General features: G+C 43.3%; 2 protein-coding genes across 5 annotated transcripts; both read left to right on the top strand.

The window, feature by feature from the left end:
• Positions 1–6,014: 6,014 nt before the first annotated feature.
• On the top strand, positions 6,015–7,634 carry Tmem139 (transmembrane protein 139). Its single transcript, XM_026409393.2, has 3 exons — positions 6,015–6,057; positions 6,538–6,787; positions 6,998–7,634. The coding sequence occupies exons 2-3, from the start codon at positions 6,555–6,557 to the stop codon at positions 7,398–7,400; spliced, it is 636 nt and encodes a 211-aa protein (XP_026265178.2). The 5' UTR covers positions 6,015–6,057; positions 6,538–6,554; the 3' UTR covers positions 7,401–7,634.
• Positions 7,635–8,855: 1,221 nt separating this feature from the next.
• On the top strand, positions 8,856–23,898 carry Casp2 (caspase 2). Of its 4 annotated transcripts, none has more exons than XM_026409399.2 (11): positions 8,856–8,992; positions 11,146–11,296; positions 11,786–11,953; positions 12,107–12,188; positions 12,775–12,869; positions 13,132–13,308; positions 17,284–17,412; positions 17,566–17,656; positions 20,746–20,883; positions 21,019–21,128; positions 21,292–23,898. In XM_026409399.2, the coding sequence occupies exons 1-11, from the start codon at positions 8,919–8,921 to the stop codon at positions 21,421–21,423; spliced, it is 1,347 nt and encodes a 448-aa protein (XP_026265184.1). In that variant the 5' UTR covers positions 8,856–8,918; the 3' UTR covers positions 21,424–23,898. The 4 variants fall into 4 exon arrangements, with proteins under 4 accessions (XP_026265184.1, XP_026265183.2, XP_026265185.1 ...); XM_026409398.2 differs by having other exon boundaries at positions 21,174–21,407; XM_026409400.2 differs by having other exon boundaries at positions 21,211–21,339.
• Positions 23,899–24,325: the final 427 nt, after the last annotated feature.

The raw sequence follows: 24,325 nt of genomic DNA, 5'->3' as shown, positions 1-24,325 counted from the left end.
AGGATTAAGATATATTGATGAGCCGGGTGTGGTGGCACACACCTGTAATCCCAGAGGCACAGGAGGCTGAAACAGGAGGATTGAGAGTTCAAAGCCAGCCTCAGCAAAAGCGAGGTGTTAAGCAACTCAGTGAGACCCTGTCTCTAAATAAAATACAAAATAGGGCTGGGTATGTGACTCAGTGATTGAGTGCCTCAGAGTTCAATCTCCAGTACTCCCCCCATCAAAACAAAGATACATTGATGAATGAACAAAGGCATAGATAGAAGGAGAAACACATAATAAAGCAAGTATATATAATGTTAATTGCAAGATTAGGTCGTGGATACACTACAAAATTCTTTTCTCTGTGTGTGTATGTGTGTATGTGTGTGTTTCCTGGTACCCAGGGGCACTCAACCACTGAGCCCACATCCCCAGCCTTTTTTTGTATTATTATTATTTTGAGACAGGGTCTTGAGAAGTTGCTGAGGGCCTTATTAAGTTGCTAAGGCTAGTTCAAAACCTCTCCATTCTCCCCACCCAGCTGCTGGGATTACAGATGTGTGCCGCCATTCCTGGCTACATATTGCTTTTGCATACTCATGGTCTCTGTCAGGGTAGTGTGAACACAGTTACCTAGAAAACACCAGGAAACTACCTCTGGGGAAGGGATCCAAGAGACCAGTTTAGCACTATAAGGATGCTTTCAACTATAATCTTGTTAACTATTAAATTTTATACTACAACTTAAATTATTTTTAACTAAATAAAATAATTATGTTTTAGTAATCTCTAACTTTTATGTTCTTCAAGATTTATTAATATCCACAAGATACATTCTCCGATACTGTCCTCAATCATTATTTCTTTCATATGCTGTTTTATCTCCCTACCCACATCACAAAAACCCCAAAGATCAAGATCAAATGTTACCTTTCCTGGGTAGGGACTCTTGGAGGTTAGCACCAGGCCATGTGCAATGTTAACAAACAAATGTTCCATGTGACATCAGGTGCCCAGTCACAGGATGGTGCCCCCACCCTGGTCTCATACAGATGTGCCCCTTACATTCAAACCAAAAACCTGCAGTTCACCAAGGTGAGGAATACAAATAGAAAGGTGGCAGTAAGCTTGGGCTTAATTTCCCCAATTTACGGATTAGAAACTGAAGCTCAAAAGGTTATGTAACTTAAGCAAGGGCCCACAACTTGCAGAAATGAGCTGTTTAAAACCAGGTTTGGCCATCTCCAAAACACACGTGCTTAACCCCAATGCCTTCTGTTTGCTGGTATTTTTAGGGAGCACACATGTGGGACTTTTGCTACCATCTGAAGGCATTTCTAACAAATGGTGCTTTTGTTGTTGCGGCTGCTCAGCAACAACCACACTCACTTTCTCAAGTTTCAGAAGAGCTTTTGGTGACGTCCTGCTGTACACCTGAGCCGAGGCAACTGCCCAAACACCATTGTTCACATTTTCTCTTAGGGAGCATTGTATGATACTGAAACTAGTAGTGAGGGCGCTGGCACACAGTTTTCCTCCATTATTGGAGGATTTATGGTTCTTTGGAAGAAATAAGATAATTGTGGAGCAGAAAATCTGTCTGAATTAAAAGGTCACGGCTCTGAATTTGGTTCTAACTAAATAAATCATGCATTTTTCTCTGAACTGGTTTCCTCCTCTGTAAAATGAAAATGATGATCAGACTTACCCTTCATGTTTATTATTAAGGCTCTTCGTATGTGGGTCCAATCAATTGTTTCTACACAGATAAATAGCTATGACCACCAATATCCTTTCAGAAGAAGCCAGTGGCCTCGGCATTAGGATCTCGGGTTGTTCGGTCTGAAGTAGATGATGGAAAGTTAGCATCCTGGTGCACAGCTGCAGTCTTAACTTCCCCTCCTGCCTTATGTGTCCCTAACCTTCCCTTATTGTCTGGTGGTCTTCTGTGCTGACCTTGCTGCCTCAAGAACAGCCTTCTGTTAATATGTCAAACATTGGAAAAAACAGCAATGAACCACGAACCACTCCTCAGGGAGACCAGACTGCTGTAGGTATTTTGTTAAATTATCATTATGTGGGCAGCCACTAAAAGTGTTTGGAGGGGGATGATACAGTGGTTAAGAGCCAGGGTTCTAAGCTTGGATGTGGATTCAAACCTTGATCCCAACTCTGATTAGGTCAGTCTGATTAGACTCAGGTCCCTCGAGTTTCTGACCATATCCATAAAATGGACATAATCACAGAAACTACCTAATGTACTTCAAATTACTTAATTTGTGTTTCCAAGCACAGGGAGCAGTACACATCAAACATCCCATGCATGTTGACCACAACTATGAAGCAGACCCAGACTCAGAAACACAAGATCACAGAAATGCATAGCAGAGACAAGCACCCATTGGGACACCCAGATCTCACCACAGTCACAATCATCTGTCTCCTCCTTTGTTCCCCGTTCCTGGGTCTCCACTGTTGTCCCCAAGATGAGGTGGAAATCGTGGGTGGGCAGAGAGGAGTGATTTAGCCTCTCACAGGTTTGTCAAAGGCAGCCAAGTAGAAAGTGGAATGATAGTTTAATCAAATCCTGCATTTCTAAGATACTAAGTTAGTGAAAAGAAAAAAGGGAAACTGTTTGGCCACATGTATTCAGAGCAGTAAAATCTTTCATATTGCTTGCCTCTTGATGACATAACTTATAATTCGTTCTCCTCTTAGAGTTCATCATTCAATCCAAAAAAGAAGGAAAAACTACCTGTAAGAAGATGTTCATTACATTATCTTTAAACAGCTTTACTGAGAAATAATTCACTCTTTTGAAGTGTACAACTCACTGGGGTTTTTAAAAGTATATTCATAGAATTCTGCAAGCATCACCACTAACTCCAGAACATTTTTGTCACCCCCCAAAAAAAAAAAAAAAATTTAGCAAGTACTCCTCAACCTTCCCTCCCCCACTGTGGTCCCAGCAACCTCAAGCTACTTTCTGCTTCTTGAGGTATCATTTTTTTTCCCATATTTTCATTGGCACATTATAGTTGTACATAATGAATGATGGAATTCATGGTCACATATTCATACATATACAAACTCCCCCGGGGTTTCCCCTTCTCCTCCCCTTTTCTTTCCCCTGCTGGTCTCTTTCCTCTACTCTACTGATCCCCCATTGATTTTCACAGGACCCTCCCCCACCTTTCTTTTTCTTGTGGCTTCATTTTTAATAACCCAGAAAACTGAATGAAATAAGCTCAGTGTTATAGAGCAATACATCATAAGGGTATGTTAGCCAAATTATGGCATATCCATTCAATAAAATATTGTATGGTTATTAGAAATTACTATTGTAAGAATGGGGGATATAGGTCAGTAGAGAATGTGTGCTTAGTATTCAACCCCCCCAAAAAATATTTATATATAAGGAAAAGCAAAAGAACTATAGTAACTGGCAAAATATACTCTATATAATGTTTGAAACTTTTTAAAATACCAAATGATGAAATTAATCTGATCTCAACTGAAGAACAGTCTAGTTTGTATGTGGACAACCTGGAAGGAACTTTAAAATTTTAAATGGTCATATTAGGATATTTCAAATCACTTTCCTTTAGCTTTTAAATATTTTGTAACTTCTTTTTTTTTAACAAATGCAATTTTTAAAAAACTATTTTAAATTGTTGCTTTAATAAAGGGAACAGCCAGCAGGCAGTCCAGCACCCTCTTCTGACTTGGAAGAGCCCTAAGCTATGAATGTCCCCACCTCTCCCAGACAGCAGAACCCCCCCTCACACAGCAGACATTCAGGCCCACACCTTTTGACCTTTATCTTTTACTCTGTACCTTCTTCCCTCTCCAAACACCTTCCAACAAAGCTCCCTAACTTAGCACACATACCAAAGAGGAAAGCCTGGTCAATTTCCTTCTATTCATATATTAACTGAAGGTCAAAATCCTGATTCCAGCCATATTGGTGGAAACAAAATAACCACTCTCTTCTTCCACTTCCAATGTCTACTGTGTATAGACACACCTCAAGTGGTTACCATCACTCTCTTCCCTCTTCCCATAATGATCTGAGACAAAGGAAATGTTGAAGCTAATACTGCATACATATCCATATTCTCTCTCTCTCTCTCTCTCTCTCTCTCTCTCTCTCTCACACACACACACACACACACACACACACACACAAACACCACTGTTGGGTTAAACACTGATCAGTGTCCAGGAAAGCTTACAGTAAGATAAAGTCTCTAAGGAATGTGATACCTCAGGAAATGGACAGGGGGAAATTGGCCATTTTATCTTCTATCTTTAGGAGAGCATCTGAAGAGAGGATTGTGAAATAAAGGAATGTACTCATAATACATCTGGGGAAACCCACCTGTACAATGGGCTGCAGCCTATCGTGCATATTCCCCTGGCATCCCTCCGTTGCATCACCATGGCTGCTGCTAAGGAGTAAGTTATAAAATGTCCAAAACCTCTCTGTTGAGTCTTCCAAACTCTTTCTTTGGGACTGGAAAACAGTAGGCTGGAACATTTGTAGCCCTGGGGTGAACACTCCACATACCCTCTGCTACAGCAGCCTGGCTAGACCCCCACAACCGTTCCTGGGGGCTCTGGATTATATTTGTGCCCCTCTGTCTCCAGCTTCCCCCTTTATTCCCAGCTAACAGGCAGAAGGAAAAGAGTCCAGTCTTGAGTGGCTCCAGGACATCATAGACTCCAGCCACTCTCCATTTCCCAGCACCTCCCTCACAGAGACTTACTGCCTGACCCAAAGCTAAGGAGTGGCTTTTGGATCCACAGAGTGTCATGAGGCCTCCAGGAAGGTGGCTTCTGATACTGGAATCAACTCTACTGAGCTCATACCTACCCTGTGACAGGAACTGTACTAGTTTCAGGGTTTCAAAGATGACTGAAACTAATAACTCTCCTTAAGGAACAGTGGAAGAAAAGTATTTAACCAGGAAAAGGCCCAGATAAAGGAATAAAAAAATGATGTGGCTATACAGTGCAGACAGGCTCCAAAGCAGGTATCACCCCTAAGTGAATTTTGAAGAATCAAGAGTTAAACAGGCCAAGAAACACACACACACACACACACACACACACACACACACACACCCCTCTGACAGGTTGGCAGGAAAGAGGCAGTGTGCAGCAACAACAGCAGAAGCTAAGCACCCACTCCAAGCCCACACCATGGCTCACTAAGTGCCAAGCACCATGTGGTCCACAAAGGTGAAATAAGAAACAAAATAACCACTCTGGTCAGAAAGACAGGCAGAAAATAAATTACCTAAATAAAAGGCAAACTGCCCAAGGCTGATTAACTTCCAGTGCATTGAAAATAAGAGAAAGGTTAATTCTACTTTGGGTCCTAAGTACAAAGATCACTAGGATGGGGGCAGCCGGCTCAACAAGGCTTTGTATGGATAAGTGGAAAGGAAATCCTGGGGATCTTAGGAGGAGGTCAGCCTTGGTAGGAGAGGGGAGGAGGAAGACTGGGCAGGACAAAGGGATTGGAGCAGAAGAGAGGGTGGGGCCAGTGGACTCCGCCTCCTTCCCCCAGCACCCCCGCCCCACCCCCACCCTACACACAGACCAGCTTCCTGCAGTCTATGGAAACAGGTGAGCAGGAACTCCTGAGGCCGCTTGGGGGGCGGGGCTGGGGTTGAGGAATAGGACTGGTGTGTCAGGAGGGGGTCTATAACATTCTGCTATATAAACTTCAGGGAATTGGCAGGCTGGTTTGGGGATTTGGGCTGCTTCAGGATTATTACTGTGAGAGAAAAGTTTTCCCTTGTCCACTAAACTTGCTGCCCCCGTTCTGACTCTTAGCAGGAAACTTGAAACCCCAGTTTAGTGAGTTGGGGATGGAGTGGTGTCTGGCAGATATGGGGTCAAAGAGGACAAGAGTGATCAGGGCCTTGTCCCCTACCAGGCCTTTGTAAGACTCTTTCTCACATAATTGTGTCCCTGTGGCTCTGCTGTGTCAATGTGTACTTTCTCTCTTTACTAGAGCATGGCTGACTGTGGGGACATTGGAAGATAACCGGGACAGACAGGGTAAGTGATATATCCCTTCTCTTTCCAACTGGATCAGACTGAAAGCCTCTAGCTGGAGAAACAAAGGTTGGAGGTCCAACAGGTGCAATAATGGAGAAAGGCGGGCCTGCCCCATCACCTGGATTCCAGAATCACCTGGATTCCAGAGATGCCGGTGTGCACTGAGGCCGTGGCAGGGTGGCCTGCACTGGATTCTGGATGGTTTATAGGGAAGATGGAAGGGAGACTACAGGTAAGAAGAAAGGAATGCAGGCAGAGCCAAGACACAATAAACTCGCTTGAATGCTGGAAGTCAGAACTCTTGGGCTGGTTTCCTGCCACATGATAACCTAGAGAGAACTGTGGACTTGGAGGGGATCCTGCAGGTCATTATTTGAGACTGAAGCACATGGAACCCACCCGAGGAATATAATTTGTTTACCTGGTACAGCCATGATCCCAATTTCTAGTTACACACCATAGCTGTGTATCTCTTTGCAGGCATTCTGGGCAGGGCCATGGTGCCAAGCCAATTATGGGGGAGACTGGAGAAACCACTTCTCTCCCTGAGTTGTGCCTCCCTACTCCTGGGGCTGGCTTTACTGAGCATACGGCCAGACATCGCCCCTGTTGCTTATTTTTTTCTCACCTTGGCTGGCTTCTTCTTGTTTGCCTCCCTCCTGGCCTGTCTTCTGGAACGGGGGCTCCGATCAATGCAGACAGAGAGCCCAGAGACCCCAAGCAATGCACGGTGAGTGAAGGTGTGGGTGGATGACAGGAATACACACTGGGACCATCCTTCCTCTACACCTTTAGTCTCTAAGAGACTCTGCTTTCCTCGTTCACTGGTACTAATGAGAGCAGGGGTTAAGGACCAGTAGAGGGGTCTGGATTGCAAACAGGAAAGGGGAAAAGGGGCCCTTTCAGGAAGCCACTAATGACCTTATTTCTTCTCCCTCAGGGACAATGAAGCTTTTGAGGTGCCAACATATGAAGAGGCCATGGTAGTGTTGGAATCAGAGAGCCACCCCCAACAGCCGGATCAACCACCCCCTTACAGCAGTGTTGTAATCCCCACAGAACTTGATGGGGGACAACCTAGCCAATCAGAAAGGCCCGTGACACATAGACTGGAAAGAAGAGTGGGCTCAGAGGGGGCTATGACCCCAGGAGGAAACCCTGGAAGAGTTCTGATCAGCCTTCGGCTTCGGGGACCGCGGGTCATATCCACTGCTCCTGATCTGCAGAGCTTGAGGGCAACTCCCAAAAGGGAGCCTCTTACTCCACCCCCTGCCTATGATGTCTGCTTTGCTCACCCTGATGATGATAATGTTTTCTATGAAAACAACTGGACACTCCCCTAAGCAACTCTCTCAGGACTTATGGCTCTACATCAGACCCATTCATTCATTTGACCAGCATTTCCCAGCACCCACCATGTGTCAGGAACCGCATTTCTGCCTGGACATCAAAAATGGGGACTTGAATCCAGAGGGGAGTCAGGCTATGGTAAGCCTTTCCCAGTGAAGAAATGGGTAACAGAATTTGAGTCTTCTGGCAACATTTTATGACATACCCCATGCCCAGTATTTCCAGAGTTAAATTAGGGTGAGGTGGTGGGGTAATCCAGAGAAGCTGAGGAAGGAAGTAAAGTAATATCTGAATGACAGATATATTTCCATCTGTTCCAAATGCCTTACTTCTGTTAGCTTTCTCAGGCTTTCAGCCTTATTAAGTATTATTACCCTCACTGAAAAATGGGGTTTCAAGGGTCAGAGGAGTTATAAAACATGCACTAGGACATACAGCTAGTAAATAACATAAAAATAACTTGAATGAACTCCTGATTTCAATGCAAGGCAAGGACCAGGAAGCCAGGCCTTCCACATTTGTCTCAGTCCCTATCGTGGAACAGTTGCTATACAGAGGACTTCATACAAACAGAATGCAGGATCCTTACATCTAATAGGGTGGGCTGGGCAGGATCAGGAGTGACCCAGCTTCCTATAGGAGTAAGGCTAATCATAGCTCTGATGGTCCCTGCTCCATGTGGGAAGCAGTTACTGTGCCTCTCCCCTACCCAGGAGCTACAGTGCAGTCCCCACGCAGGGTCTTCATCCTGTCTGAAAGCAGTGGAGTAAATTGCCCCAGGTAGACTTCCAAGTTTTGACAATGGATAAAAGTCAGAAAGGTTAACAACGTGTTTCTTGGCAAGGGGTGAAGGGTAGTATCCAAGGAGACTCTCTCCTGAATATCTATCTTGGAGCGCGGGATCACCTGCAGAGTGTCCCCAGCCCCTTCGGCTTCACTCTGACTGACTGCTGGGGTTCTACCCCAGCCCCGTGTCCTGCTTCTTCAGACCCCCAATGTGCTGCGACTGGGATGCTCCTCACTTCCCCCGCAAACCAACATTCGTCGCGGGGGGGTCTTGTCTAGCGCCTTCTAGTGTTCGCCCTCTAATTTCTGCATCCCGCCCCTGGGGGCAACTCCAGTAAAGCGACAAGTCTCACTACCTCGGTCTCCGGAAGTTATTGCAGCAGGCTTGGCAGGGAGGTGGGGAGGAGCCAAAGGAGAAGGCCTTGATTTCCGCGGGAGCCGATGGCCAGTCGGATTCTTCAGTAGGAGGGGCTTCAGCTATTCCCCGCCCCTTCCAGTTCCGCCGGCGCCTGCTCTCTTCCCATTGGACGGCACCACCCCGGCAAGAGTTCTGTGTTGCGCACGCACCATCACGAAGGCGGACCTGCCTGAAGTCGGGGCGGGGCTAGGGGCAGTAGGCGCAGGCGCGATTGCCCTGGAGGTCGGGGGAGGGATGCGGAGGAAGTGGCGGCCCTGGGTTTGTTTGGGTTGTGGGCGGTGCGTGCACAGCCCGGGAAAAGTGGGAAATGGCGGCGCCGAGCGCGGGGTCCCCTCCCGCCCTGCAGCAAAAGGGGCTAATGGCTGCTGACCGGAGGCGCAGGTGAGAGGGGAAGGGGTCAATGGGGCCTTCATGGCGTCCAGGAGAGTGGATCGCGCGGTCCCAGCGTGCAGTCTTGTCGCCCCCTGTTCTTGGAGCCCTAAAAGTAGCCGTGTCCGGGCTAGCTGCCAAGGGTGGGAGGCCCTGAGGAGCCTTCGGGGCCGCTCCGAGCCAAACCCCGCGCAGGGGCGCGCGAGCAGCCCTCTTGGCCTTGCCTTTCGTGGGCAAAGACTGCCCCAGCCTCCCTTTGTCCACCTCTTGAGGGCTCTGCATAAGGATAGCTCTTTGCAGCCCTGCTAGTCTCCATCCTTTCTTCTGGGTGATGAGGAGGAACTAACTGTTCTCTTCTCCTTAAAAACCAATGAGCCTTTCTGCAGACATAAGTGTTCTGCCTGATATACATTTGATTTGGATAGACAGTTTCATGACCTGCATTGCTTTCCATATAATGACCAAGTTTTTAAGAAGAATTCAACATAGGCATTGAAGTTTAAGTACTCTGGGAAGATTGGGAGGCTCCTGAGTCTCAGAGCAAGTCGCCACTTCTGCCTTGATCTTTCCTGTAATGAGACAGATGTAATGAGAAAGATATATTGTAGTGGTCTTGGTCCAAACCAGGACCAGGACTGGGGATTAACCCAGAATTTCGGAATAGGCACCTTCAGAGGCACACAGAATCAAAACTTTAGGACTCCCTTGGTTCTCTGCCCCCACCTTGCAACTGTGTCTTAAAAAAAATTGAAGGTTTGGAAACTTTTGAAAAGTTCACATTGGGAGCAGGTGTGCAGAGCTAGTGGACCACGTTTTCAATAAAAACCGATAAGTTTTTGGTTGAAAATTCAAGTACCAAGTCTGGTACTTGAGGGAAATTGAATAAATTCTGAGAATGGATAAGATTGCCTAGGGAGGAGACTCTTTTTGGGGAGTCCTAATTCAGTATCAACTTTAAGGACAGGCCAAAGGTCTTCCAAAAGAAATAGAAGCATAGTAGGCAGAGAGGACCTAGAGGGAATGGCCCTTGTGAAAACTAACGGAAGAGAAAGTTTTAAAGACTGATCTTTATCTCAAATTCCTTAGGGTTGTTACCAATTGTAAGAGATCTGCTGCTTTGAAAAGAGATCTGTTGCTTATGAAACCACATTTGGAATAGCAGGCGTATTCTAAATATCTCCTCTGTCTTAGGTGCCCACTTGTTCTCTTCTTGGATATCTGAATTCCTCTCAGACTCTGCTTTTCCCTCAAACTATAAATATTTAGTCCAAGTACATCCATTTTATAGATGCATGTTTTTCTTGTAAATTTTATTATTTTTTGAAGTCAGGATGAAGGTTTAATTAACTAGGTTTTAGGTTGTGTGATGGACCTTTTATTCTTTTCTCACTGCCAACAAGCCTTTAATGTTGTGCATTTGAAAACTAAGCAGACCTCTGCATTTACATACAAGGGCACCTAGATAATATATCAGGAATAGGAGTCTTTAATTCATAAGCAGAAGTTGGTCTCTTCCCAAATTGATAGAAACACTAAAAAATCTTTGAAATACAGATATCTCTAATAAATTACCAAAGTAATTTAACCTTGCAGTATAATTTCAAGTGACACTGTTCATCACTACATCTGATAGGATTCTGATCATTTCTAGTGTCATTTTGTCACAGTAACTTAAAGGTTTTAAAAAACTTCGTTTGTGTAAGTAATCTAGAAAGCATGTGACTATTAAATCTGGCCATTGGCTTCAGATTTTGCCTTTGTATTAAATTATTTTATTCCTCACCCAAGGTCATTTTAAACTTACATTACTTTTAGATTAATAATATGAATGTTTTCTGGAACTCTCTTAATATTGGTCTGTCTGACAGAGATATATCCTTTCTCTTAAATATATGTGTGCTTGTAATTGGTATCAAGATATTTTTATCCCACAGTCAGACAATTCATCTCAGATAGCCTCAGTTGAATGTACTCCCCAAAGAATTTTACATTATTCTCTTAGGATTGGTGTACTATTACTGCATCTTTGATTTTACCAAATTCAGTATAATGAGCCTAATCTTTGTTATTGTAAGTCCCCTTTTTGTTTATTTTGTCCATGGCTCTTCCTCTACTCTTTGTCCCAATTTGTACTCGACTGCCTTTTCATTTACTGTTGTCTATAGGATATCAGTGGTTTATGGTATGCATCCTGACCATCAGGAGACTCTGAAAAAGAACCGAGTGGTGCTAGCCAAACAGCTGTTGCTGAGTGAACTATTGGAACATCTCCTGGAGAAGGACATCATCACTCTGGAAATGAGGGAGCTCATCCAGGTATCTGGAGGCAAAAGAGAGGGGCAAGGAGATAAATTAATCTTAGGGGTAGGAATAGAAGATGATAAAATGTGGAAAGCCATAGTGCCTTGCTAAGAATATGCAAGTGCCTTCCTAACTATAGAGAATTTGAAAGAAAAGACATAATGGAAAAGACTTCACCTGTACATAACTTTTTCTGTAAAAGGAATTCTTAAGATGAATGAGGAAACTACTAGAAAGCTTATGTAAAAAATGGGATTATAACTAGATAATTGTGGGGCTGGGGATGTGGCTCAAGTGGTAGCGCGCTCGCCTGGCATGCTTGCGGCCCAGGTTCGATCCTCAGCACCATATACAAACAAAGATGTTATGTCCGCCGAGAACTAAAAAAATAAATAAATATTAAAAAATTCTCTCTCTCTCTCTCCCCCCTCTCTCACTCTCTAAAAAAAAATAAAAAAAAATAACTAGATAATTGTGATTTCATAGTTTGTTCTGGTCTCTCAGGCCAAAGTGGGCAGTTTCAGCCAGAATGTGGAACTCCTCAACTTGCTGCCCAAGAGGGGACCCCAGGCTTTTGATGCTTTCTGTGCAGCACTGAGGGAGACCAAGCAGGGGCACCTGGAGGATCTATTACTCACCACTCTCTCTGGTCTTCAGCATGTACTCCCATCGGTATGGAGCCCTGCACATGTTGAGATTTGGGGAAGGGTTACTCTGGCTGGAAAGGACTTTTTGGGGACAGGGTGGGGAAACTAGATTTTATTTTATTTGGACTGAACCTTCTACCTAAGGCCTATCATGGTGAGTCCTAAAATTTTTTTACAGTTGAGCTGTGACTACGACATGAATCTCCCTTTCCCAGTATGTGAGTCCTGTACCCCTCACAAGCAGCTCCGCCTGTCATCAGGTGAGAATTAATGGGTTAAAAGGAGTCTCACACATCGATTTCTCTTTTTTTGACTAGAGTTTGGCTTTTCCTTAACTAAGACATATTTCATACTGGGAATAATTCCTTCAGTGAATTTGTTAAGGACTAGTAGGATAATTTAAATAGTGCATTAGCTGGGCCCATTTCCCTTCCATCACAGTTAATATTCTTTATGATGATTGGCCTGCTGAGCAACTTATATTGGTAGAAAATTTCTATCCAACTAACTTGTCTTTTCTTTAAAACTGAATGAGAAAAGACTATGTTTGGGGCTACCAACCTACTAATTGTGTAGCCTGGTGGTTAAAAACAGGCATTTATTAGATCACCTTTTCAGATATTAAACAAGTTGAGTACCTACTACTCCTAAGCCCAGTGTAGAGGATCCCCAGTGAGCTGAAGCTAACAGGACCTGTGCCCTTTTGGAGTTTACCAGTCAGGGGAATAAGAGACCAAAATTTATCAAAACCTCAGTTCAGAGGGGTGTCTAATATTATAATTAACTGCTAGAATTGATGTTTGAATTATATACAAGTTTTTTTTTTGCTTTCTTTTTGTATCACAGACACTATGGAACACTCCCTAGATAATGGAGATGGTCCTCCTTGCCTTCAGGTGAAGCCTTGCACTCCTGAGTTTTATCAAACACACTGCCAGTTGGTGAGTCTTGCGTAATGGCAAGAAAGTTGGAAATTAGATACACTTTCATGAGTCTTGGAACCTAGTTTTCATGTGCATTTTCTAACTGCCTTATTAGTCAGAAAGTCATTGCTGGTTGGATGCCTTCTGTGAGTGGGTCTCTTATTCACCTGGTGAAGTTAAGAAGATTATGTCTTTGGGAGTGGGGGATCCCTAATCTAGTGAGGGTATCATAGTTCCTGTCATTAAGAAGCTCATGGTCTAACTTGCCCCCACTCCCCAGGCCTACAGGTTGCAGTCTCGGCCTCGTGGCCTGGCATTGGTGCTGAGTAATGTGCTCTTCACTGGAGAGAAAGAACTGGAATTTCGCTCTGGAGGGGATGTGGACCACAGTACTCTAGTCACCCTCTTCAAACATTTGGGCTACAGTGTCCATGTCCTGCATGACCAGACTGCACAGGTACCTAAGACTGGCATGTAAATCAGATGACTGGGCAACACGTGGGGGCCAGACAAGTCTGCTGCCTTTGTGCCTGCGAGGATGTGTCTTAGAGGTTATGTACTCACAGCGTCACTACTGTTGTGCTCTTCACTTTGCAATCTAGTAAAAAAGAATTAGAACCATCCAGCTCTATCAGTGTTGACATCTCAGAGTAGCTGTGCTTTCATGGAGTAATAATAGTCCAGGGTTAGGTTCTCACTTTTACATGTTCAGAAACTTGATTCCCAGCCTCTCAGGAAGTGATGAGATACTGGGATTCACCCTAACTAACTCAGAAAAGATATTTATAAACTGGGACTATGCAGGACATTTATTCTTGCTTGATATCACTGCTTAGGAGCTTAATTATTTGTTAAATGATTACTTTAGAAGGTATAATTCTTTCAAATCATATTCCCCATATGTTATGGGGTTATGGCCCCAAGTCCTTTTGTGGGTAGATTGCTTCCAACTAGCTTCTCAGACCATAAGCAGTTTCATTGGGTTTATTCCTCATTAACCTCAGTGACCAAGCTGCACCACTACTGATTTCATTGCCTTTAGAATTTCTCTTGAAATTAACAGTCACTTATATACAAGTTTATTATGAACTATTTTGATTCCATAATAATACTTCCTTAAACTTGCCTTTGGGGTTGTTAGTGGTGACATTAAAATTTCTAGGAGATTCACTTTGTCCTGTTGAGGCAAAGAATCTTGGTTTTGTGATTAGCATTTGTTCTGTGTCCTTTGTTTGTTCCCCAGCTGTCCTGCTTCTGTGGGAATAGTTATGCATCTGCTGTCACTTGGCTGTGGCCATTTTCGTCAGTGGGTACCTGGGTGTTGTCCTCTGGTGTTTTTGCCAGCTTCCCCATAAGAGCCAAGCAGAACAGCATCTTCGGTTGTCTTGTACTGAAGTAGGTCACACACTTGCCAGAGAGGCCTGCTGGCCATGCAGGGACAAGGGTAGCCTGTGTACCAGTCACTACAGAGGGAGCCCTGTGACAAGGTCACTGACACAAAATGTACACTGTGTATGTTTCCTCAGAGGTTTTGGTTCAGCCATTCATTTCACTAGGAGCCTATTATGTGATGGTTTTCTAAATCATACACAACTGATAAAGGATTTTATATGCATAATAGTTAAAGATAATACTGAGTCACCAAATCAGCTGTTTACTGCTGTATTTTGATACATTCAGTAGATTTAATAAATGCCATTTCATTTATGGCAAACCTGATGCAGATTCAAGGACCTATTGAATTCTCATTCTCTGGGAACAGTGTTCTATAACTAGAGTTGCAATGAGGCTTAATTTTGAGCACCTTATAATGGGGGACTATTAGCTATCAGAAATTTTTAAAATGTGGGCCTTGAATTCAAGGGACTTGAGATTAAGGAGTCTTTATGTCATCTAAAAAGGAAATTCATCCCTTTATATTCCTAAAGACCAAACAGGATTAGAGACACCATTTTCTGTAGGAGCAAAGAGGAAGAACCCCCTGGGAAGATGTGGTCTGAAGGATAAATGAGGCAGGTGAGACTTAAGGAGGCTACTAAGGCAGAGGAGAGTGGTGGCATCTAGGCAGGGAGAAGAATGTGTAGGCAAGAGCTGCGTGAGTCATAAACTAGGTGATCACCATTGGTGTCATAATTTGATGCACTGGGCATCTGCCCGGCATGCTACTTGCTGGTAAACCTCTCAAGAGACTACTCTTGTGTAATTATTCAGCACCAAAAAACATTAAGGTCTTCTTTTTCGCCTGTCAGACATTTTTTACTTTAAATTCCATTAGAAAACAGGGAATAATACAGTTAATCATAGTGAACACTCTTCTGTTGATCGTGCCAAAGAGAACACCAGAACTCTCTCCGCCCAGGTTTATTTCCAGTATCTCTTTGCATTGTTGCATCTACTTTGTACCTCAGGAGGTTGCTAGACCTAATGCTGACATTAAGAAATGGAGATACATTTTGAAGTGGCAAAGTTCCTTTTCTAATGTCGTCTAACTTACATTCCAATCACAGACTGCTTTGAGAATGTAGGGACAGGCTGGATCATCCCTGGAAAATGCAGTCATCCTTACAATTTTGTGTGTGATTTCAGAGGATTCACAGGTTCTTTTCATATGTCTCCCAACCCCCAGCCAAAACACACCCAAGAGCTAAGAACCCTGCTATTTATAGAAGTACTGCAGAAATAAATCTACAGATCCTATTTTAAGCTATTCTACTTGTGGAAAAATTCCTCCAAATAACTAATCTGCATTTGTTGAATAGTTTAATCTTATTAAGTTTAGCTTCAAAGTATGTATGTTCTTACTTTGGGTTTTGTTATACTCTATTTACTGGCCTAATAATTTTATGAAGTTGAAAATATTTATGACTAGATGCCCAGGTATATATTTTATTCCATTCTTCAAGCAAAAGTAACTTCTTAACTATTACATGTTCAGTTTTACTAGTGGTCAACTCTAAAGGAACATTCACGAGCATGTTATCTCTTGAAATTATGTGTTTCATAAACAAATTAATTTTGGATCTTTTATTAATTTAAGATTTCCATTATAGTTGGCTTCTATTTACCCCAAAGATAGAAAAATAGTTGTTTTTTTTTAAAGATTGTCTGTTTCAAGTTATATTGCCATGCATTTTAACTCTTTTATATTATATTTCAATTATATGCAAACAGAAGTATTATTCCAAACAAATAGATCAGTACATCTCAAACTTATAGCATCAGGATCAGCTGGAGGGCTTGTTAACTGTTTGCAGCAGAAACTTTCTCACAAGTTCCTATCTGATGTTGCTATTGCTGCTTTAGGGATCACACTTTGGGAACCAGTAAAATATGTTGTACTAATGTGGTCTTTATGGGATGGGTGGATGGTAAATATATATGGGAAATAACTGTTCTGCCTAGAATAGCATATTTTCATTAAATTTCCTTCAAATTCATAATCAAATGAATTTGTTTTCTCTCTGCTTATCTCAGGTACGAGAGAAGACCCAGAGAGACATAGGTTTGAAAATTATTATAATGTAAGACAATATATAACTCTCTGGTGGATGAACCAAATGTTTAAGTTAGTGATTTTCCTGTAGGCATTTGTGCAAGATAAACAAGATCTTCATTCAAACTACAAGATTGATCCATAATAGGTTTTTTTTTAAAGTAACATGATTACTCTATTAGACATGCGTGTTATAATGACAGACACAGTGATTGATTCCTTTCTGTGCAATAGCTCATTTAATCTTCACAAACTAAGAACATTTGCTTGTAATTATTTTCCTATTATGTGGAAATTGGAGCCTCAAGAGGCTAACCATTGTTCTAATCTACGGACCCTGGTTCACTCCTAGGTGACTAACATCGGAATTCACGTATGTAGTCTGCCCTGTGTGGAATCGTCCATCACAGTGTGCTTTCCTTAAGCAAAATGTTTTATGCAGACGTTGTCATCGTCTCTTGGATATTTATAGTCCCTGACAGAAAGAAGCATATAAATTCTGCTGTGCTTTCTGTCATGATGATATTAACCCTGTCACAGAGCAATGTTTTTTACCTGTAGCTGAATAATGGTCCCCCTTGTGTCATTTGTAAGGTCATTTGTTCAAATGAAGGATCTGGTTCATTGTCAGGGAACAAATTACAGTTGACCAGCTCAGGAATAGCTTCATTAGGGACTTGCTTTAGTCTAGGAGTTTGTAACCTTTCCCAGTGAGTCTGTGAATCTATATGCAGAGTTTTGTGTCTGAATTCTTGTGCATTTTTCTGGCAAGTGCATAGTTTTCTTTAGCCTCTCAAAGGGTTGACTTATCATTTGCTACAGGGATATACAGAAAACATTTTATCTTTAATAGCTTAGGGTTTCAAACAGAAACTAGAGATTGGTATTTATATTGGTGCTGATGTCAGTAAACAAGTCTGAAAGGTGTTTTTCTTCTAGGAAATGCAAGAGAAACTCCAGAATTTTGCACAGTTACCTGCACACCGTGTCACAGACTCCTGCATAGTGGCACTCCTTTCACATGGTGTGGAGGGCAGCATCTATGGTGTGGATGGCAAACTGCTGCAGGTGCGTGTAATCTAGGGGAAGCTGACAGTTGGACCTAAGCTGCGTCACTTCCCGCCTGCCCTCCTTTATAGCAGCAGTTACTGTTGTATGTGTAGGACTTCCGGAGTCCTTATTGACAACTTATCCTCTCTTTTCCTTTATTTCTCTCCGCAGCTCCAAGAGGTTTTTCGGCTCTTTGACAACGCTAACTGTCCAAGCCTACAGAACAAGCCGAAAATGTTCTTCATCCAGGCCTGCCGTGGAGGTGAGTGCCCTGGCAGACCGGCACCTGGGTGATGGCTCCTGGGCAGCCTCCACCAGCTCTCACTTTCCTGTTTGCTCCTCTCAGGTGCTATTGGATCCCTTGGGCACCTCCTTCTGTTCACTGCTGCCACCGCCTCTCTTGCTCTGTAAGTGTCTCCCAATGCATGGGGTGTGCTGGGACTTGGGCAGCCCCTGGCTCTCAGGCTGGTCAGTTCTCTGTGCACCACCATAGCCTGTTCTCAGAGTTCTCTTGTCAGTGTCTTCGCCCCTTTTTCTGAGAACTTGTACTCTTTTCTGTGCTTATTAACTCTGATACACTTTTTGTTGTTACTCATTCCAGTTAAGGATTTTCTGTCTCTCTCTTCACATTTTATCTCCTTCCTCTTTTCTCTTTCCTTCTGTCTTCCCCCTTGTACTTCTCTGTTCACCTATACTTCCATTCTTGCTTCCTTTTTATCATTCATGGACCACACAGGATAACAATACAGACTCCATTTCAACCTTGGACTTTCCTGAGCTGCTTCTGTCCCTCTTTTTTTTTTCCTGCAGTCTGTTCTACCCCTTTAAGAGGCAGGCCTGCATGACAAGGCTCAGAAGACACAACAGGCCTGCTTCTCACCCTGGAGGAAAACAGTAGTAATTAAGAGTTCTAAATTTGGAGTCAAATTCTGACTCTGCTGCTTAGTAATTATTTGAAGTTAAAGAAGTTACTTGACATTCCTTCGCCTCAGTTTTCTTTAAATAAAATGTAGGCAGTTATACCTATTTCATGAGGTGGTTGTGATGATTAGATAGAATAGTGCATGGAAAAGCAAGTTTACACAGTACCTGATGTAGGGTAAATCTACAAAGCTAGCTGTGACTGTTAGAATGTGGTCACTGCCCTCAAGGGGCTTATAGTTTGGGATGAAGTCCATTTTGTCCAACCATTCACATTTTGAAGCTGTTATATAATAGCTAACATTGTTTTCCTAATCTGATATCACCAAAGATGTAGTTTACTGAGGCCCTACAACATGACTAATACTACACCGGATACTATCACAGAAGCAAAAGAGGATGTGTCCTCACTTTAGAGCCTAGCAGTTACTTTGGAAACTAAAGCAAATATACACGTAGTAGCTTGAGACTAGTTCTCAAGCATGAGCAAAATTAGAAACCACACATATGAGGAAATACTTAGTAAGAATACATCATTTTAAGTGCAGTTAGTATGAAAAGACTTTTGTGGCTAGGGTAAGGCTTAATTTGGATCCAGGATATATGATTCACATAGGTAAATCTTTGGTAAAGTCTTTGGAGAGTTTTTCCGAGGGAAAGGAACAGTATAATGTGACAAGCACCTGAGAGTAAAAGGACACATTCCCCCTAACCCCAGTTGTGGGATCCAGTTAAAAAGCTGACATTTCCTGTGGTGTGTATGATCACAGGAAGTGGGTCCAGCTGATTACAAACTTTTACTCACAGTTGAGATTTTGAACTTCAACAGATGACAGTATGGAGCTGTTGGGAGCTTAAGAAAGAAATAATATGTTGAGTTTCCCCCAGGAAGGTCACCATGTGAGGGAGCTGCTCTAAGAGCATATGAGAACACAAACCTAGTTTTGCATTAACTGTGCTTTTCCCAAGTCCAGAACACTGCCTGCCCCTGGTGGCACTTACAAATGTTGATGAATGAATGAAAATTTACCTGCCTAAGAAATTGTAGCAGTAATATAGAAAACATTAGGAGATGTTGTAAAGAAAGAACCAGTAGCATTTACTGAGTGATAGATCTATGATGTGAAGGCAAAAAAGGAGTTCCCTGTCTCTTGAAGGACATACTTATCTTGGCCCATTTCCTTTAGGAGTCATAACCAGCAAAGTGAAATAAATATGACATTAGTGGTCATTTTCTTCTGAATTCAGAGATGAATACAGAACTGAATCTGGATAGGGCAATTGCTCTTTCCTGGGGTAATCTGAATCTTTGCTCCTCCTCTTCCTCTTGTCTCTCAAAACTGTATTCATTAAAGGATGAACAGTAGTTGATTATTCCTTTGAAAATTTGAGCTATCTTTCTGCTACATTTGATAATATAATTAATGTCTATGAAAGTATGACCCCTGCCAAGTTGACTAACATCTCAATTGAAGTGGAAGTTTCATAAGGTGACTTTTCCTTTACCATATCCTTAGGGCTTCATATAAAACAGCATCTGATAAATGGCCGTTGCTCAGTGACCTATTATTGAATCAATGAATCTTGGTCCTTTTTTCCACAATTTTTCACCAGGCTCTTGAATGTTGCATGGAGCAGGAAATACTATGAAAGAGCACACACCTCTGCTATTGACCTGTGGTCTTCCCTGTCTCCCTTTCTACCAACAGGACTCCTGCCTCCTCCCAAATGAAACAGCAATATTGAAAATAAGAATCTGTCTTGGGATACATAAGCTCTAAGTCAAGAGTTTGGGCATGTGCTCAGTGATGCTATGACACTACCACTGAGCTTGAATAATGGTGTTCTTTTTTCAGTTTTGAGGGAAAAAAATAAATTATTCCTATTTTAATTTCTTCCTTTTTAAAATTTCTCTTAAATCTTAGATGCCTGCTATAATTTATCTTATAAAATTAAACAAGTAGTAAGTGCTTTAAAGCTATCAAAATCACCATGGGAACTACTGATCATGATTAGTTTTATAGCTTATTTCACCGATAATATAAGTTAAAGTTATGATTTTTATATAGCATTTTTTGGTTTTTGCTTATGTAATAAAACTGAGTGTGTCAATATTCTATTGCTTTTTACAGTCAAAGCACTGTGACTTCTAGGTATTTTTCCAATTGAACTTAGATGATTTTTTTTGTCTCGCTGTGTATATATGCATGTGTTTGAGTGCAGTGCCTGGCCTAGTAGGCACCCCCTGGATAATGAGGCATGCTGGGAAAGTAATAACTTCTGTTTTTAAATTCATCTATCATAGGTTGGAGACAACAGCTGGAGATGACTCTTCCCATTCAAGGTTATAGGGAACTGGGCTTACCTGTGACAGGCTGCTAGAGATGGGAGAAAGTAACATCTTTGTTCATTTTGTGTGCCTTTCTACAGACGAGACTGATCGCGGTGTTGACCAGCAGGATGGAAAGAAGCCCGGGTGTGAGGAGAGTGATGCTGGGAAGGAGGAGATGCTGAAGATGAGACTGCCCACTCGCTCTGACATGATTTGTGGCTATGCCTGCCTCAAAGGTATTTGGAATTCCAGTAGGTAACCCAGAAGATATACTCTGGGCTTGAGTTTTTCATACTGCAGGATACAAGATACCATGGAAGTCACCTGTATTGGGGAGGATTCCCCATGACCTTCATGCCTTGTGGTTGCAGGCACTGCTGCCATGCGGAATACCAAACGGGGTTCCTGGTATATTGAGGCACTCGCTCAGGTGTTCTCTGAGAGGGCTTGTGACATGCATGTGGCCGACATGCTGGTTAAGGTAAGTCAGCATGGGCTGGCTCCATAAGCCCTTGCATCTCCGTAGCATTCTCCCTTCCTCTTCCTTGCACCACTTCTCTTAGGCTCTCTTCTCTTGTGTTGGACTGCTGTCGTGAAAGCACAAGCTGATCTCAGTCTCTGGACCACTGGCTCTGCCTTTCCAGGTGAATGCCCTCATCAAGGAGCGTGAAGGCTACGCCCCTGGCACAGAGTTCCACCGATGCAAGGAGATGTCTGAGTACTGCAGCACTCTGTGCCGTCACCTCTACCTGTTCCCAGGATACCCTCCCACGTGATGCCACCTCCCCATCGTCCATGCTGTTGGCGGCCACTGGACCACCAGAGGCACGATAGAGCCTTTTTTCTTCCAGATGCAGTTTCTGTTCTGCCCCCTCAGGGATATGGGGACCCCCCAGGCTTGTTTCCAGTGCCCATCATCTCCGCCTTTGTGTGTGGGACTCCAGGCCAGCTCCTCTTGTGTGAAGCTCTCCCTGTGGAGCCGGCTCTGGCTGAACTTGTTGCCAGGAATGTTTTGGCTGCAATCAAAGAGCCTGGCAGGCAGTGCTATGAACAGTACCATTGTGGGGGAGGGCATGCAGGTTTCTTAGTGTTTGTTACTTCGGCCCCCAGGGCTTCTGTGGGGCACTTTGGTCGTCACTCTTATTACAGTAGTAATGATGTCTCAGAGATGGTCTCATATCTGTTCTGTGTTCCATTTCCCAACACCGTTTGTCCCAGAGAGAGTTTGGAGGGTGTCCTAAGTTAACATAGGCATTTTCATTTGGCTTTGAAAAGGTAGATGTGACTGAAAGACACACCCTCTACTGTGAGCAGAAGTGCCTGTACATTCCCTTCAGGACCGCGGGTCCCTGTGGACAGCAGTCTTCTCACTTCGCCCTTTGGGCTGCAGGAAGCCAGCCTTTCATCAGCAGTTGGGTCTGCATGCTTTGCTCCTGGGAGTGTTAAAGAACTTCCTTGGGCCTTCTTTCCCCGAGCGGTTACTGAAGTGAGTGTGTGGGGAGAGTGGGCAAAAGGCCAGGAGGGTGGTGTTCTCCTCACACTGACCTGCCATGTGTCTGCTTTCTCTCTCCTCCGAGATGTCCCTTCCTCTCCCATAGTCTTCTCGTGTCCGAGCAGTCAAAGGGAACCTCACATCTGGATTTCTGGAATAGCTTCCCACTGTTGTCTGCCTCCTTCATGTCTCTTCCTTTCACTGCGTTTCCTTCTGTTCAGTTCTGCCATGTCAGTGGGTGGTGCCCTTTTACTGGGTCCTTTGGCTCCTGCACTCTGCTTCTTTGTCAGACTTGTTTCGATTTTATGTGGTCTTCTCTCCCCTCCCATTCTATTTCAGTGAGGATATTACCACACACATTATTATTCTTTCAAACCTAGAAACTTTATTTCTGCTTCTATGAAATCTTCCTGTTCTTAAGGCATTCTTTTCCATTTCCATTTTACCCCCTCCAGTCTATTCTTCACATAACAGAATGGTTTGGGGTTTTTTTGTTTGTTCATTATGTTTTGGGGGACATTATTTTAGTTTTTAGTTTCTTGGTATTAGAGATTGAACTCAGGGACACTGTATCACTGAGCTGCATCTCTAGCCCTTTTTATTATTGGGGGGGGCGACAGGGTTTTGGTAAGTTACTTAGGGTTTTTCTAGGTTCCTGAGGCTGCCTGGAACTTTTGATCCTCCTGCCTCAGCTTCGTAAGTCACTGGGATGATAAGCATGTTCCATTGCCTGGCCACTTTTTGTTTTTTAAATATAAATCTGATGATGTCATTCTCCTGCTTGGAACTCTTTGGCTTCCTGTTACACCTCATAAAATTCAAACTCCTTACCCTGGTTTGTGAGATATGGCCCTTGTCTTCCACTTGAACCTTACTAAGTAGTGGCTTCTCACTATGCTCTAACCCCGTGGCCTCTTAGTGTCTCAGCTGTTCTAAGCTCTCTATCCCAATGCTCTTGCCTGCGGTAGCATCTTATTCTTCGAGTTTCATGGAGGCCTTCCCAACCTGTGGTCTATAAACAGTCTTCTCTGTTTATTACTGCTTTCTGTTTAATTCTTCTTCTTTGGTTCTGGGGATTGAACCTAGGGGCATGCTTCCATTGAGCTGCATCCTCTAGTCCTTTTTATTTTTTGAGAAGAGGTTTTGCCACATTGTTGATTCTGGTCTTGAACTTTTGATCCTCCTGCCTCAGCCTTCCAAGAACCTGCAATTACGGTGTCCACCACCTTGTCCAGCTCGTTTCATTCTTTACTTGCACTTATTGCAACTTGTAATTACATATTTGTTTGTTTTACTTGTTTGTTTTTATATCTCCTACTAGGCTATAAGCTCCAAGAGGGCAGGAACCCTGGCTCTCTTACCTGTATGGACCCAGTGCTTGGCGCTTACTAAATCTTCAGTAAATGTTCGTTGAATGAAGAAAGGAGGCCAGCAGCCAACCCTTTCTAGAATCCTACTTTTTGACAAAATTTCCCTTTTGACATTATACAATTGAGTATTTGTACTTGTGTTTTTCCAGGTGTTCTGTTTTTGTCCACTGGTATTTTTAGCTCCTTGAAGACATACCATCTGTGAGACAGCTTCTTTCACATCCTGCATGGTGCCTAGCAGAATGCACACATGCAATAGTCAAGGTGCTCAATAAACATTTGTTGTTCAAGCGGGTGGCTTGAAGACTTGCTCCCTTTGGGTCAGTGTAGGTTGGGCGTATTTGAGTGATATAGCCTTTCCACTTCCCACTGCCAAGATTTGTATTGCCATGAGGTGCCAAATAAATGTTCATATTTGTTACTGTTGCCTGCCTGGTGTCTGTTTCTGTAGATGCTCAGTTTTCAGAGCCACGTGTCTTCATTTTCTTGGGCCTTGTCCTGCGTCGTTCCTTGCCACCTCACGAGGCATACCTAGAACTGAAGACCCCTTATTTTGCTGCCCCTCTTTCTCATACGTTGACATAGCCCTGGGTTTGATTTCTCATGTTCAGATGAGTCTTTACCAAGCAGTGTTGGTTCTAGCTTATTTAATTATGGGATGGAGGCTGGAGTGACAGACTGGAATAGGAGGATAGGAGAGAAGGAATAGTAGTACTCCATTTCTCACATGGGCCAAGTGAGGTTTAAGGTGAGCAGAGATTGTATCAGACTTAGGGCTGGGCATGGTGGCACAAGGTGGCAGAAGGATCTCGGGTT

Source organism: Urocitellus parryii, chromosome 3 (genome assembly GCF_045843805.1).
Source record: "Urocitellus parryii isolate mUroPar1 chromosome 3, mUroPar1.hap1, whole genome shotgun sequence".
Classification (NCBI taxonomy): domain Eukaryota; kingdom Metazoa; phylum Chordata; class Mammalia; order Rodentia; family Sciuridae; genus Urocitellus; species Urocitellus parryii.
Note: the sequence above shows the minus strand (reverse complement) of the source record. Positions and strands in the feature narration are given on the sequence as shown.